Here is a 14,817-nt window from a genome sequence, read left to right on the forward strand (position 1 = left end):
AAAAGGAGGCTCTTTGCAGTTTAAAATGGGTTACAGGGGTATACAGGTAGCATTAGCTTGGTCAGCGGAGGACGATTGCAAGGAGTGGCGCAGACAGACTTACTAGGCCTAAAATAAAAAAGTAGGCTCAATGCAGTTTAAAATGGGTTACAGGGGTACACAGGCAGCATTGGTTTGGTCAGCGGAGGACGATTGCAAGGAGTGGCGCAGACTTACTAGGCCTAAACTAAAAAAGTAGGCTCTATGCAGTTTAAAAAGGGTTACAGGGGTACACAGGCGGCATTGGTTTGGTCAGCGGAGGATGATTGCAAGGAGTGGCGCAGACAGACTTACTAGGCCTAAAATAAAAAAGTACTAAAAGAAAGAACCTGGCACTCAACTTAATGCTTGTGAGATTTTAATCGTAGTAGCCAAAACGTTTCGGTCCTATGGACTTATTCACGCTGATAGGTGCTGTGCTTGTGTCCAGACACGGAACCCCCGCTTGGGACAAGCGGGGATTCCGTGTATAAGTCCATTCTGTGTGCCTAAACCTATCTGCGCAAATACCAGACGCAGACCATGCTGTGCCTTATATGACACTACAGTCATTTACTTTTTTCATCATAGTACGTAACTGATGAAGGTCCAGATATAGGACCGAAACGTTTTGGCTACTACGATTAAAATCTCACAAGCATTAAGTTGAGTGCCAGGTTCTTTCTTTTAGTATCACATGGTGTGGGAACCTACCTGGGCACCACCAGTAGTAGTGCACACGGCTTTATCTTTAAAATAAAAAAGTAGGCTCAATGCAGTTTAAAATGGGTTACAGGGGTACACAGGCAGCATTGGTTTGGTCAGCGGAGGACGATTGCAAGGAGTGGCGCAGACAGACTTACTAGGCCTAAACTAAAAAAGTAGGCTCAATGAAGTTTAAAATGGGTTACAGGGGTAGACAGGCAGCATTGGTTTGGTCAGCGGAGGATGATTGAAAGGAGTGGCGCAGACTTACTAGGCCTAAAATAAAAAAGTAGGCTCTATGCAGTTCTAAACTGGTAACAGCAGTAAACTGGCGGCACTGCTTTATTTGGTGGAGGACAACTGGAAGAAGTGGCTGACACAGTAAGTTGGCCAAAATAGTAAAGTGGGCTAAATGTCTGCAAAAAAAATGTTCCTAAATAAACAGGTGGCAAAGCTAGGTACAGGGGTGGGTTCCTCTGCTGAGTGGCAGACAGTGGTAGTTTGCGCACAGTATTCACAGGTCTAAATGGAGGGTAGGGCCCCTGTATATTTTTACTATTATCTTTCATTTCAACAAATTTGTATTGGCAGTGCCATTGAAGGATTTATCAGCACAGACTACACTGTGGTGCAGCAGTGAGAGGTACGTTTTGCAAGTGGTAGAGCACTGTTTGAGCTGGGGGGAACACTCTCTCGTGGGCGGCGATACTGGCCCAGGGTCCCTCATATTACGATGGTGTGTCTGACGTTGGGTGTGCACCACCACCGCCAGAGTCACTTCATTGTACTATGAGGGACCCTGTGCCAGTGCCGTCGGCAAAAAGTGGGCACACCCACCTGTCCAGGCAAACGACACTCGCATGGTTGCTTGCGGAAAGTGGTGACCAAGGCCCCATGGGGGGAGTCAGCCCATTTAGGGAGGTGTAAAAATGGCCTATGGTGGACATTCAGCAGCTGCAAATGGAGGAATTGGAGCAGTCAGTAAGAGGAGTCCAAAAGAAAATCCTTTTTACAGGAAAGCTACGTGTCAGCAGGGGAAGGTGGGGCAAAATAATTAGAAATCCATGATTGGTTCATTTTAATGAAGGTTAGATCATCAACATTTTGGGTATCCAGACGAGTCCTTTTTTCGGTCAGTATTGAACCAGCAGCACTGAAGCCTCTTTCTGATAGCACACTAGCAGCTCGGCAAGCGAGCTCCTGTAATGCATATTCTGCCAATGCAGGCCAGGTGTCTATTGTATATGCCCAGTAATCAAAGGGGAATGAAAGGGTGAGGGAGAACATCGATAAGGGAGGAAAAATAGTTTGTAACCATACTGGACAAATGTTGTTTCCTGTCACTTTGAATTGATGCAGCAGTACCTGTCGTGTCTGCGGTCATTGCAAAATCACTCCACAACCTGGTCATAAAACCCCTCTGTCCAATGCCACTTCTGATTTGTGCACCTCTAACACCTCTGACATGTTGCCCCCTGCAGCTCATGTGAGAACCATCACCGCCGTTGTGTGCTGGGAATGCCTGAACCGAACGGTCTACAAGAGTTGCTTGTTTGGTAGCCAATATTTGCTCAAGGTTCTCATGTGGCAAGATATTTTGCAATTTCCCTTCATAGCGTGGATCCAGGAGGCAGGCCAACCAGTAATTGTCATCGGTCATCATTTTGATAATTTCGGGGGTCCCTTTTTAGGATACGCAAGGCATAATCAGCCATGTGGGCCAATGTTCCAGGTGTCAAATCACTGCTTGTGCTGGGTTGAGGAGCACTTTCTGGCAAATCAACATCATTTGTCTCCCGCAAAAACCCTGCCTGCCCGTGCATGTGTATCCTCCCACAAAAACATAACAGCACGCCTCTGTTTGCCCAGTCTCTGAAGCATGTGCAGTGTGGAGTTCCACCTTGTTGCAACGTCGATTATTAGGCGGTGCTGGGGAAGCTTCAACGATCCCTGATGGTTCTGCATATGGCTGGAGTGTACTGGCGACTGGCGGATGTGCGAGCAAAGTCTTTACACCTTCAGGAGCAGGGCTGGTAACCCCGGATAACTTTTCAGGAAGCACTGCACCACCAGGTTCAAGGTGTGAGCCAGGCAAGGTATGTGTTTCAGTTGTGAAAGGGCTATGGCAGCCATAAAATTCCTTCTGTTTTCACTGACTACCTTGCCTGCCTCAAGATGTACACTGCCCAGCCATGACTGAGTTTCTTGCTGCAAGAACTCGGCCAGAACTTCCGCGGTGTGTCTGTTGTCGCCCAAACACTTCATTTCCCACACAGCCTGCTGACACTTACCACTAGCTGTTCCATAATGGGACACCTCGTGTGCAACACTGGCAGCTGCAGATGGAGTGGTAGGGCGACTGCGCTCTGTGGATGAGCTTTTGCTTCTGGAGGTGGAGGAGGAGGAGGAGGGTTGTCGAATGCCTACTGCCAACTGTTTCCTATACCTTGGGCTAGGCAGAACTGTCCCACTATGGCTGTCCCCTGTGGACCCTGCATCCACCACATTAACCCAGTGCGCCGTGATGTCTCACTATGGCTGTCCCCTGTGGACCCTGCATCCACCACATTAACCCAGTGCGCCGTGATGGACACGTAATGTCCCTGGCCATGCCTACTGGTCCATGCATCTGTTGTGAGGTGCACCTTTCTACTGACTGATTGCCTGAGTGCTTGGACAATGCGGTCTTTGACATGCTGGTGGAGGGCTGGGATGGCTTTTCTCGCAAAGAAGTGTCGACTGGGTAGGTCATAGCATGGTACTGCGTAGGCCATCAGGGCTTTGAAAGCTTCGCTTTCAACCAACCGGTAGGGCATCATCTCTAACGTGATTAGTCTAGCAATGTGGGCGTTCAAACCCTGTGTACGCGGATGACAGGATGAGTACTTTCCTTTTCCTAACGAGAGTCTCTTTTAGGGTGAGCTGGACTGGAGAGGTGCATATGGTGGAACAAGTGGTGGTGGTGGTGGTAGACATGGCGGATTGAGAGAGGGTTGGTGATTAGTGTTGAGCATTCCGATACCGCAAGTATCGGGTATCGGCCGATACTTGCGGTATTGGAATTCCGATACCGAGATCCGATACTTTTGTGGTATCGGGAATCGGAATCGGAAGTTCCCAGTGTATGGTTCCCAGGGTCTGAAGGAGAGGAAACTCTCCTTCAGGCCCTGGGATCCATATTCATGTAAAAAATAAAGAATTAAAATAAAAAATAGGGATATACTCACCCTCTGACGCGCCCTGGTAGTGACCGGCAGCCTGCTTTGCTTAAAATGAGCGCGTTCAGCACCTTCCATGACGTCACGGCTTCTGATTGGTCGCGTGCCGCTCATGTGACTGCCACGCGACCAATCACAAGCCGTGACGTCATTCTCAGGCCCTAAACTCATTCTAGGAATTTAGGACCTGAGAATGACGTCGCGGCTTGTGATTGGTCGCGTGGCGGTCACATGAGCGACACGCGACCAATCAGAAGCCGTGATGTCATGGAAGGTGCTGAACGCGCTCATTTTAAGCAAAGCAGGCTGCCGGTTAACAGCGTTAAGGTGCAGGGGCCTCCGGACGAGTGAGTATATCAATATTTTTTATTTTAATTCTTTATTTTACACATTAATATGGATCCCAGGGCCTGAAGGAGAGTTTCCTCTCCTTCAGACCCTGGGAACCATCAGGATACCTTCCGATACTTGGTGTCCCATTGACTTGTATTGGTATCGGGTATCGGTATCGGATATCCGATACTTTTCGGGTATCGGCCGATACTATCCGATACCGATACTTTCAAGTATCGGACGGTATCGCTCAACACTATTGGTGATGGTATTCTCGATGTTGACCTACATACAGTGTTTCCTACCAAAAACCTTGTGATTCCCTGACTGCTTTGGCCTTGCAAAGATACCTCCACATTTGCTGCTGGTGGTGTCCTAACCGGTGGGCTTACAGTGAGGGAAGCAATGTAGCATTGCTGACTACCTTCATTCTGAGCAGGTGCACCAACGGTACGGGATGTTTGGTAGTTAGTCCAGGCTTGCAAGTGCATGCTGGTTAAATGTCTACGCATGCACGTTGTATTTAAATTTTTGACATTCTGCCCTCTGCTAAAGGTCTTTGAGCATTTGTTACAGATAACTTTGCACTGATCATTCGGATCTTGGTTAAAAAATTGCCACACTGCACTCTTCCTACTATCGAATAGCTTTTCAGGCATTGCACGCTGTGCTGCTTTCACCGGATGGTTACGCCGTCCTAAAACTGGTTTTGTTTTCGACACACGTTTTTGGCCAGATACGGGCCTGCCAGATGAAAGCTGTTGCGATGTTGATGCCTGCTGCGGCTCATCCTCCTCTGCTTCAGAGCTACTGCCAGCGGCACCCTGTTCCCCCAATGGCTTCCAATCTGGGTCTATAACTGGGTCATCTATCACCTCCTCTTCAATGTCCTGTTCACCTTCCTCTGTGTCACCGTGTATGGTGCTAGGTGTGTATGGTGGAGTACACTGCGAGGGCAATGTTGTGATCTGAGTCAATGGAACAGCATAAAAATCTAGCTGTGGCTGTGCATCTGTGCACTCCATGTCCGATTCATGTTGTAATGGGCTGTGAACTATTTCCCTTTTTAACCCTGGCATGGTATGTGTAAAGAGCTCCATAGAGTAAACTGTAGTGTCACCTGCCGCATCCTTCACTTTTGCTTTGTTTGAAGGACACAAGGAAGCGACTTGTTCCTGACCGTGAGCATCCACTGACGACTCTCTGCTTTTAAATTTGGAACTTTCGGAAGAGGAGGCGAAAGAGCTAGAGGCTGAGTCAGCAAGGAAAGCCAAAACTTTTTCCTGCTGCTCTGGCTTTAAAAGCAGTTTTCCAACTCCCAGAAAAGGGAGCCTTCGAGGCCTTGTGTAGCCAGACAATGACGCTGGCTCAAAAACTCGAGCCTTTGGTGCTATTTTCATCCAGCTGGCAATGACTGACCACGGCCTCTTCCACCAGATTTCCTCATTTTTAGGAAAGTGTAAACAAACTATCAACCATTATATGGTACTGTAAAGCAAGGTAGAAGGTGCATGTAAACTTGTTGAGAATTTAACTCTCCCTTTTTATGTGTGGGAGACAGCGGCAAAAATAAGGCCCACTGTATTACACTACACGGTATAAGTGGCAGAAAGTGGCTGGCAGATATACGCCAAACAGAACTGACCCAGATGCACTTAGTGGCAATATAAATCTCCCTTTTTATGTGTGGGAAACTGCGGCAAAAATAAGGCCCACTGTATTACACTACACGGTATAAGTGGCAGAAAGTGGCTGGCAGATATACGCCAAACAGAACTGACCCATATGCACTTAGTGGAAATATAAATCTCCCTTTTTATGTGTGGGAAACTGTGGCAAAAATAAGGCCCACTGTATTACACTACACAGTATAAGTGGCAGAAAGTGGCTGGCAGATATACGCCAAACAGAACTGACCCAGATGCACTTAGTGGCAATATAAATCTCCCTTTTTATGTGTGGGAAACTGCGGCAAAAATAAGGCCCACTGTATTACACTACACAATATAAGTGGCAGAAAGTGGCTGGCAGATATACGCCATACAGAACTGACCAAGATGCACTTAGTGGCAATATAAATCTCCCTTTTTATGTGTGGGAGACTGCGGAAAAAAAAATCAGGCCCACTGTATTACACTACACAGTATAAGTGGCAGAAAGTGGCTGGAAGACATATAAAAAAAGGGACTGTACTACAATAACAATCTTCCTACAATGATCTCTGGACAAGTATGGCAGCCAGCAATAAAAAGGACTGCTGCACACAAAAGTGGGGACAAATAAACAATAGAACTGTGCAAAAAGGAGCAACAGGACTTTTGCTTTTAAAAAAGCAGTTGGTTTGCACAGCGGCGTACACACAGCAATGCAGCTATCAGGGAGCCTTATAAGCTACAGAGCTGATGCACAGAAATCTAGCCTCCACTGTCCCTGCAAAGAAAAGGTGGTGTTGGACAGTGGAAATTGCTACAGCACAAGCGGTTTGGGGGTTAATCTTTCCTCCCTAACAATATCCCTGCTTCTGACGAAGCTGCCAGCAACCTCTCCCTATGCTCAGATCGGCAGAAGTAAGATGGCGGTCGGCGTGCACGCCCCTTTATAGCCCCTGTGATGCCGTAGAAAGCAAGCAAATCACTGTCATGCCCTTCTCTAAGATGGTGGGGACAGAGATCTATGTCATCACGCTGCCCACACTCTGCGTCCACCTTCATTGGCTGAGAAATGGCACTGAAAGCGTCATACGAAACGCGACTTTGGCGCGAAGATCGCCGACAGCATGGCCGATCCCACACTGGGATCGGGTCGGGTTTCACGAAACCCGACTTTGCCGAAAGTCGGCAATTTTTGAAATTGTCCGATCAGTTTCACTCAACCCTATTCATCACTACTCCCCTGCCTACCTAGCGATGAAATCTAGGGATCCCTGAATTAGCCCTAAAAAGAACTGTTGGTTTCTCATGAGTTTTGGACTGAACAGTTGTAGACCTAGACTAACTATTAAAGGGACGATTCTGACCCTATCTCAGCAGCAGCTCTACCTACACTCGCTAAGTCCGGAACATAATGCGGCGAGCAGGGCGGCGCCAGGTCTCTTATAGACCTGATGATGCTGTGCGGCCAGCTGATCACTGTAATACCACAACAAAGATGGCTGCGGCATTACAGTGCATGGCTGATAATCCCTGCACTGTCATTGGTGCTCTAAAGAGCACCAGAATTGCAGGGCGGAGACCCGAGCTCCCGCCGAATAATCCCGGAAATACTTGGTGCTCGCCGAGTACACCGAGCATAGTGACACTCGGGCGAGTAACAAGTAGTGGCGAGCATGTTCATTCATCACTACTCCCCTGCCTACCTAGCGATGAAATCTCGGGATCCTCGAATTAGTCCTAAAAAGGACTGTTGGTTTCTCATGAGTTTTGGACTGAACAGTTGTAGACCTAGACTAACTATTAAAGGGACGATTCTGACCCTATCTCACCAGTAGCTCTCCCTACACTCGCTAAGTCCGGAGCAAAATGCAGCAAGCAGGGCAGTGATAGGTTTCTTATAGACCTGATGTCGCCGTGTGGCCAGCCAATCACTGTAATACCACAACAAAGATGGCTGCTTCATTACAGTGCATGGCAGACAATCCCTGCATTGTCACTGGAGCTCTAAAGAGCACCAGATTTGCAGGGCAGAGACCCGAGATCCTGCTGAATAATCCTGAAATTACTCGGTGCTCGCCGAGTACACCGAGCATAGTGATATTCGGGTGAGTACCGAGCAGTGGTGAGCACATTCGCTCATCACTACTTGCCAACTGTAAAACCTCGGGGGTAGTTTATCTTTGTACTTGCACATGCCCTATGGATTACATTGGGAAAACCAAACGGAAATTGCAAATGTGCATAAGTGAACATCTTGGGGCATGGCAGGGACACCCCAATGTCATTTAGCACATCGTGTGAAACTTAAACATAGTGGTGATTGTAGTTATATCTCCTTTCATGCAATTGAGACTATATAACCATCCATCAGACATGATGATTGGTACAGAAAAAAAATCCAGCGTGAAACACTTGATATTTTGGATGGAATCCCTTAGCCCAAAAGGACCGACTGAACAGCTGAGCTTCTCAAGCTTCATCTGACAGATAGATAAAATTATGGTCATATAGGACTAGCCTTTTTATTTATATGCCTTCTGTTTGGCCATGTTTTTGAATTAAGATGATCAATTTGGATGATTTCATCTAATTTATATTTTGTCTTTTTGGGTGTTTCTTTATAAATATTGTATAGGATATCTGTATCAATCTACCATAAGACAAAAATTGAGCAGAATAATTTATACTGTTCTTTGATTTTTACTTAGGGCAATTGGATGTCTGTGTCCCCTTTTTTCTGAGGTTTTCCATCGTGGATATGTTAATATAATAACTAGAGATGGGCGAGTACTAAAATGCTCGGGCGCTCGTTGCTCGGGTCGAGAAAATTGGAATACTCGGGTACTCGGCCAGAACAACGAGCCCAATGTAAGTCTATGGGAGACCTGAGTATTTTTACCGCGATCCCCCCCGGGGGTCCTTTTAAGGTCTAAAAACATCTGCAAATGATGGAAACACTGCTCAAATGACACAGGGACCACATGGTGAAGCATTCCTGACTCCTAGTTCACAGCTTTAATCATTTTTTTCTGAGTTTCATGCCATTTTCCCGATGCCACAAAAAACACATGAAAACGAAAGCAAAACGGGTTTTTCCTCTCCCACTTAAGCTTATTTCAGACGCAGCTTTTTTGAAGCGTTTTTCAACTTTAACATTGCTCTCAACCACTACAAATGCATTCACTGGGAAACGTCATTGTAACATTTAACAACCCTAGCTGGCCATGTGGTGCATGAAACATAAGCAGATCCATCTTGTTTCATTTATGAAGGAGGGACTCAAAGTCACACAGCCTATTTTTACTGGTGCATCAGGCGGCATTAATCTTCTTAAAGGGCCGTTATGAAACAGGGGGTCTCCTAAGCTGTTGTAGCCTATGCTGTGAGTGGATGGGCTGCCAACAATTACGACGTACCACAATACCCCTGTCATAAGCTGTCCAGGGGGGACTCCTGAAAAGTGTTGCATTGAATTCAAGGCCTGCCCTGCTACCTATTCATATGCACCCCAATAAGCCTTTGAACCCACATAGTGGATGGGCCCATGAAAATCCACTTCACAATATGCATTTTGTGCTCCATACTCCTTGGTTTTATACATTGGCAGGAAAGCGAGCCCTGCTGTATAGTCAGTCATATGCACCCCATTAGGCCTTGGAACCCACATAGTGGATGGGCCCAGGAAAATCCACTTCATAGTATGCATTTTGTGCCTCATACTCCTTTGTTTTGTACATTGGCAGGAAGGCGAGCCATGCTGCATAGCCATATGCACCCCATTAGGCCTTGGAACACACATAGTGGATGGGCCCAGGAAAATCCACTGTACAGTATGCATTGTCTGCTCCATACTCCTTTGTTTTATACATTGGCAGGAAGGCGAGCCCTGCTGCATAGTCATATGCACCCCATTAGGCCTTGGAACCCACATACTGGATGCGCCCTGAAAATCCACTTCACAATATGCATTGTGTGCTCCATACTCCTTTATTTTATACATTGGCAGCAAGGCTAGCCCTCCTGCTTAGTCAGTCATGTGCACCCCATTAGGCCTTGGAACCCACATACTGGATGTGCCCATGAAAATCCACTTCACAATATTCATTTTTTACTCCCGTACTCCTTGGTTTTACACATTGGCGGCAAGGCCAGCCCTGCAGCATAGTCATATGCACCCCATTAGGCCTTGGAACCCACATAGTGGATGGGCCCAGGAAAATCCACTTCACAAATTTCTCACACAGCAATGCCATAAGTGAGACTAGGGACTATTTTTTTACAGCGGTGAAGGAATACAGTGCGGAAGGATACCTTCCTCCCGTCATTGTATTCCTGGAGCCCCTAGAGAGAGGTCGCATCAGCTAATGCTGCCGTTCTCCACAGGAGATCGTCGTGAGACACTCGTGGATGTCTGCGGATCAGGGAGTATATTGGTTGTTTGTTATTTTAATCTTTTTTACAGATGACACTGGCTTTGGGGATCAAAATGACAAGTAATGGTGAGTATGTACTCAATGTTATATGTACTGTATGTCTATATGTATGTATTGTATGTAGCATGTATGTAGTATGCATGTATGTAGTATGCATGTATGTAGTATGCATGTATGTAGTATGTATGTATTTAGTATGTATGTATGTAGTATGTATGTATGTATGTAGTATGTATATAGTATGTATGTAGTATGTTGTATGTAGTATGTATGTAGTATTTACAGTACAGACCAAAAGTTTGGACACACCTTATCATTTAAATATTTTTCTGTATTTTCATGACTATGAAAATTGTAAATTCACACTGAAGGCATCAAAACTATGAATTTACACATGTGGAATTACATACTTAATAAAAAAGTGTGAAACATCTGATAATAAGTCTTATATTCAAGGTTATTCAAAGTAGCCACCTTTTACTTTGATGACTGCTTTGCACACTCTTGGCCTTCTCTTGATGAGCTTCAAGAGGTAGTAACTGGGAATGGTTTTCACTTCACAGGTGTGCCCTGTCATCTTTAATAAGTGGGATTTCTTGCCTCATAAATGGGGTTGGGACCATCAGTTGTGTTGTGCAGAAGTCTGGTGGATACACAGCTGATAGTCCTACTGAATAGACTATTAGAATTTGTATTATGGCAAGAAAAAAGCAGCTAAGTAAAGAAAAATGAGTGGCGATCATTAATTTAAGAAATGAAAGTCAGTCAGTCTGAAAAATTGGGAAAACTTTGAAAGTGTCCCCAAGTGCAGTTGCAAAAACCATCAAGCGCTACAAAGAAACTGGCTCACATGAGGACCGCCCCAGGAAAGGAAGACCAAGAGTCACCTCTGCTTCTGAGGATAAGTTTATCCGAGTCACCAGCCTCAGAAATTGCAGGTTAACAGCAGCTCAGATTAGAGACCAGGTCAATTACACACAGAGTTCTAGCAGCAGACACATGTCTACAACAACTGTTAAGAGGAGACTTTGCGCAGCAGGCCTTCATGGTAAAATACCTGCTAGGAAACCACTGCTAAGGACAGGCAACAAGCAGAAGAGACTTGTTTGGGCTAAAGAACACAAGGAATGGACATTAGACCAGTGGAAATCTGTTCTTTGGTCTGTTGAGTCCATATTTGAGATCTTGGGTTCCAACCACCGTGTCATTGCGCGACGCAGAAAAGGTGAACGGATGGACCTACATGCCTGGTTCCCACCATGAAGCATGGAGGAGGAGGTGTGATGGTGTGGGGGTACTCTGCTGGTGACACTGTTGGGGATTTATTCAAAATTGAAGGCATGCTGAACGAGCATGGCTACCACAGCATCTTGCAGCGGCATGCTATTCCATCCGCTTTGCGCTTAGTTGGACCATCATTTATTTTTCAACAGGACAATGACCTCAAACACACCTCCAGTCTGTTTAAGGGCTATTTGCCAAGAAGGAGAGTGATGGGGTGCTACGCCAGACCTTAACCCAATCGAGATGGTTTGGGGTGAGCTGGACCGCAGAGTGAAGGCAAAAGGGCCAACAAGTGCTAAGCATCTCTGGGAACTCCTTCAAGATTGTTGGAAGACCATTTCCGGTGACTACCTCTTGAAGCTCATCAAGAGAATGCCAAAAGTGTGCAAAGCAGTTATCAAAGCAAAATGTGGCTATTACTAACGCACATACAGGCGGGCTCCCCAGTGCTACAAAATGCATGCTGTGTGAACAGAGGCCTACAGTTTACAGAGCCATCTTGGTCCGACTGCGCCCTGCAAGATAAAGTGCAAAAAAAAAAACACACATCAATGTATGTAAGGTATTCGTTTATATTGGGGCCTCAATACGTAAGCCGGCAACCCACTTCAAGGGTTCTTACATTTTTGCCGGTCCTAACGCTAAACATTGAGTAAAAGCTCACAGACGCACAAAGAGGACTTAAAAATCCTCCAGAAAATTGACAAAAAAAATCACAGAGAAAAAAGCAGAGATGGTTACCTGCTGAAGCCTCCAAACAAATGCACCAGCAGGGCGCATCGGACCCGATTAATGATGGCAACAACACAGGTGCAAAAAATACTGATGAAACAACCACTTTCAATCCAGTATTGGTTGTTTGGCATTAATGCACAAAAAGATAAGCGATAATAGTCTGTATGTGGCATTGTTCACACAAGCAATGCAGAGCATCTGGTCTACAGCCTATTACTAATGCATGCTGTGTGAACAGAGGCCTACAGTTTACAGAGCCATCTTGGTCCGACTACGACCATCTTACCATCACTGTAGCAGGCATCGTCCGATGGGACTTGTAGTCCCATCGGACGATGCATGCACACACGCACAGACCCCCGGCAGCCCGCGCAGACCCCCGGCAGGCCCACACAGACCCCCGACAGGTCCACACAGACCTCCAACAGAGCCCCGGCAGCCCACACAGACCCCCGGCAGCCTACATAGACCCCCGGCAGGCACGCAGAGACCCCCAAGAGGCCCGTACAGACCCCCGGCAGGCCCGCAAAGACCCCCCACGGTCACGCACACTCTGCCCGCACAAACACACACGCAATCTCCGCCCACACTCCGTTATAGTGCATCATTGCACTATGGGAACGTCCGATTCCGGTATCCGATATCGCAAATGTATCGGAACTCGGTATCGGAATTCCGATACAGCGAATATCGGCCGATACCTGATATTTGCAGTATCGGAATGCTCAACACTACTCACAAGCTACACCAGGAGGTTTAAAGCAGTAGAAAGATTCTCCATATCTTTTGTCCTCATAGTTACATTTAACACCTTTTGTGTTTAAAGAAAATCCACATTCTGTCTCTACTTCTTGACTTTTATTAAGGAATTTCCCGGTATATTTGATATATTTGTATCCATGGTTCCTTGACTTCCATAAAAGCAGAGACTCCTTCACTTGGATGCAATAAGAGAACAGAGATCTTTACTTCACCTTCCCAAAACAGAGTAAAATATGCATTATAGGTTCCATTTTTTAAATCTTTAATCTCTCCAGAAGCTCCAGCACCAAGTTTTGGAGAAAAAATACGAGCTCTTAAAAAGTCTCCTCCATAGTTTTTTTTCTCCCAAGAAGTTACACATCTCCACCCAAACTGTTATGGTGTCTCCAACACAGTAATTAGTTTTCTCATCTACGATGGTTGCCTTGCTATTTTTGGCACTGGTTGTTTCATTTAAAAATGTAAAATCCACATTTGGAACAGTATGATTTATGAGAGTCATTAGTTCACTTATTTGAATATCTATGCTGTTTGTTTCATTTGATGGGATTGATGCATTAGCCTTTTCGACCAGAGAGATATAGTGGTTTGATAAGATTTTAAGGTCATTAGGCTGATGAGAAATTGGCAAAAAATTTTCAGTTACACAAGTAAAAATGTTGTGAAATGCACGATAACTTATCTAATGAAGAACCTACCTTAAGATGAATGATGAAGCTAAGCAAGGTGATTAAAAATATTGCAAGGCCCAAGACCATCTTAAACTGTATTGTGTTAGGTTTCGACATTCTATTGGTTCTCCTAAAAAAACCAAAAAGGATAAAGACAATTCTCACATAATCATAGATATACAGAAAATCTGTAAATTTTGGAGGATTAAAATCACAGTAGCGCAATGTTGCTTCAATGTATTACCTATTCCTTAGCTAATAATTTAATTTTTGAGGGAAATTGCTGTTTCAATTCCACATTGAGTCCATTCATAGCTGTGAATTGCTCTTTTTAATACATTCGCCAACACTGAAATAGCAACCCAAAGAAGGACAAGCCGTATGAAGTTCAAACTGCGGTAGTAGCGGATGACACTAAGATCTACAAATGATCACATTTTCAAGCATCTAACTGAATTCTTTGGCATAAATACACCTATAATAATGAAATATCAGCAAACAGCACCAAAAAAGTCCAACAAAGCAACAAAATAGAAAATGCCAAAAATACTTTATTAGATAATAAAAACATGTACAATCAATAATATAGTCTAAAAAAAATATATATGTCCCTTGAACGAAGCATTTCAATGCGAAACGCGCGTCAGGTGTGGTAGGTGCCTGGATTATTCTGACCTCTTTAGGTAATTTGTATGGCTCTCTTGTTTAGGATTTGGAGTTATGTAGATTTTTGTTGACATTGACACTAGTGGGAATGATGTATGCATATATTTTCCATTGAATTAAATTAATTTATATTATTGTCTATCATTACCCTAGTATCATACTGCTAAATATATGTGACATATCCGAACCAAGAGATCACAATATTGTGATAGCCATATTTTTGAGTTACACATACGTATTGATAGGGTTAGCGGAACGCACCAAATAAAGGGATAGACACGAGGTGCGTTCGCAGCTCGGGGTCCACCGTGCAGAGATTGTACCTGCTGCTATGTAATGG

At 45.1% G+C, this 14,817-nt stretch overlaps 1 protein-coding gene across 1 annotated transcript in view; it reads right to left on the bottom strand.

Annotated features, from left to right (window-relative positions):
- The window catches only part of LOC143765632 (NXPE family member 1-like), a 302,041-nt gene that overhangs the window by 172,941 nt on the left and 114,283 nt on the right, over positions 1-14,817 (bottom strand). The window contains exon 2 of the mRNA XM_077252480.1: positions 13,839-13,941. Within this exon, the coding sequence (XP_077108595.1) occupies positions 13,839-13,928 (90 nt within the window). The 5' untranslated portion in view covers positions 13,929-13,941. The remainder of the gene's footprint in view (positions 1-13,838; positions 13,942-14,817) is intronic.

This window comes from Ranitomeya variabilis, chromosome 4 (assembly GCF_051348905.1).
Source record: "Ranitomeya variabilis isolate aRanVar5 chromosome 4, aRanVar5.hap1, whole genome shotgun sequence".
NCBI classification, from domain to species: Eukaryota; Metazoa; Chordata; class Amphibia; order Anura; family Dendrobatidae; genus Ranitomeya; species Ranitomeya variabilis.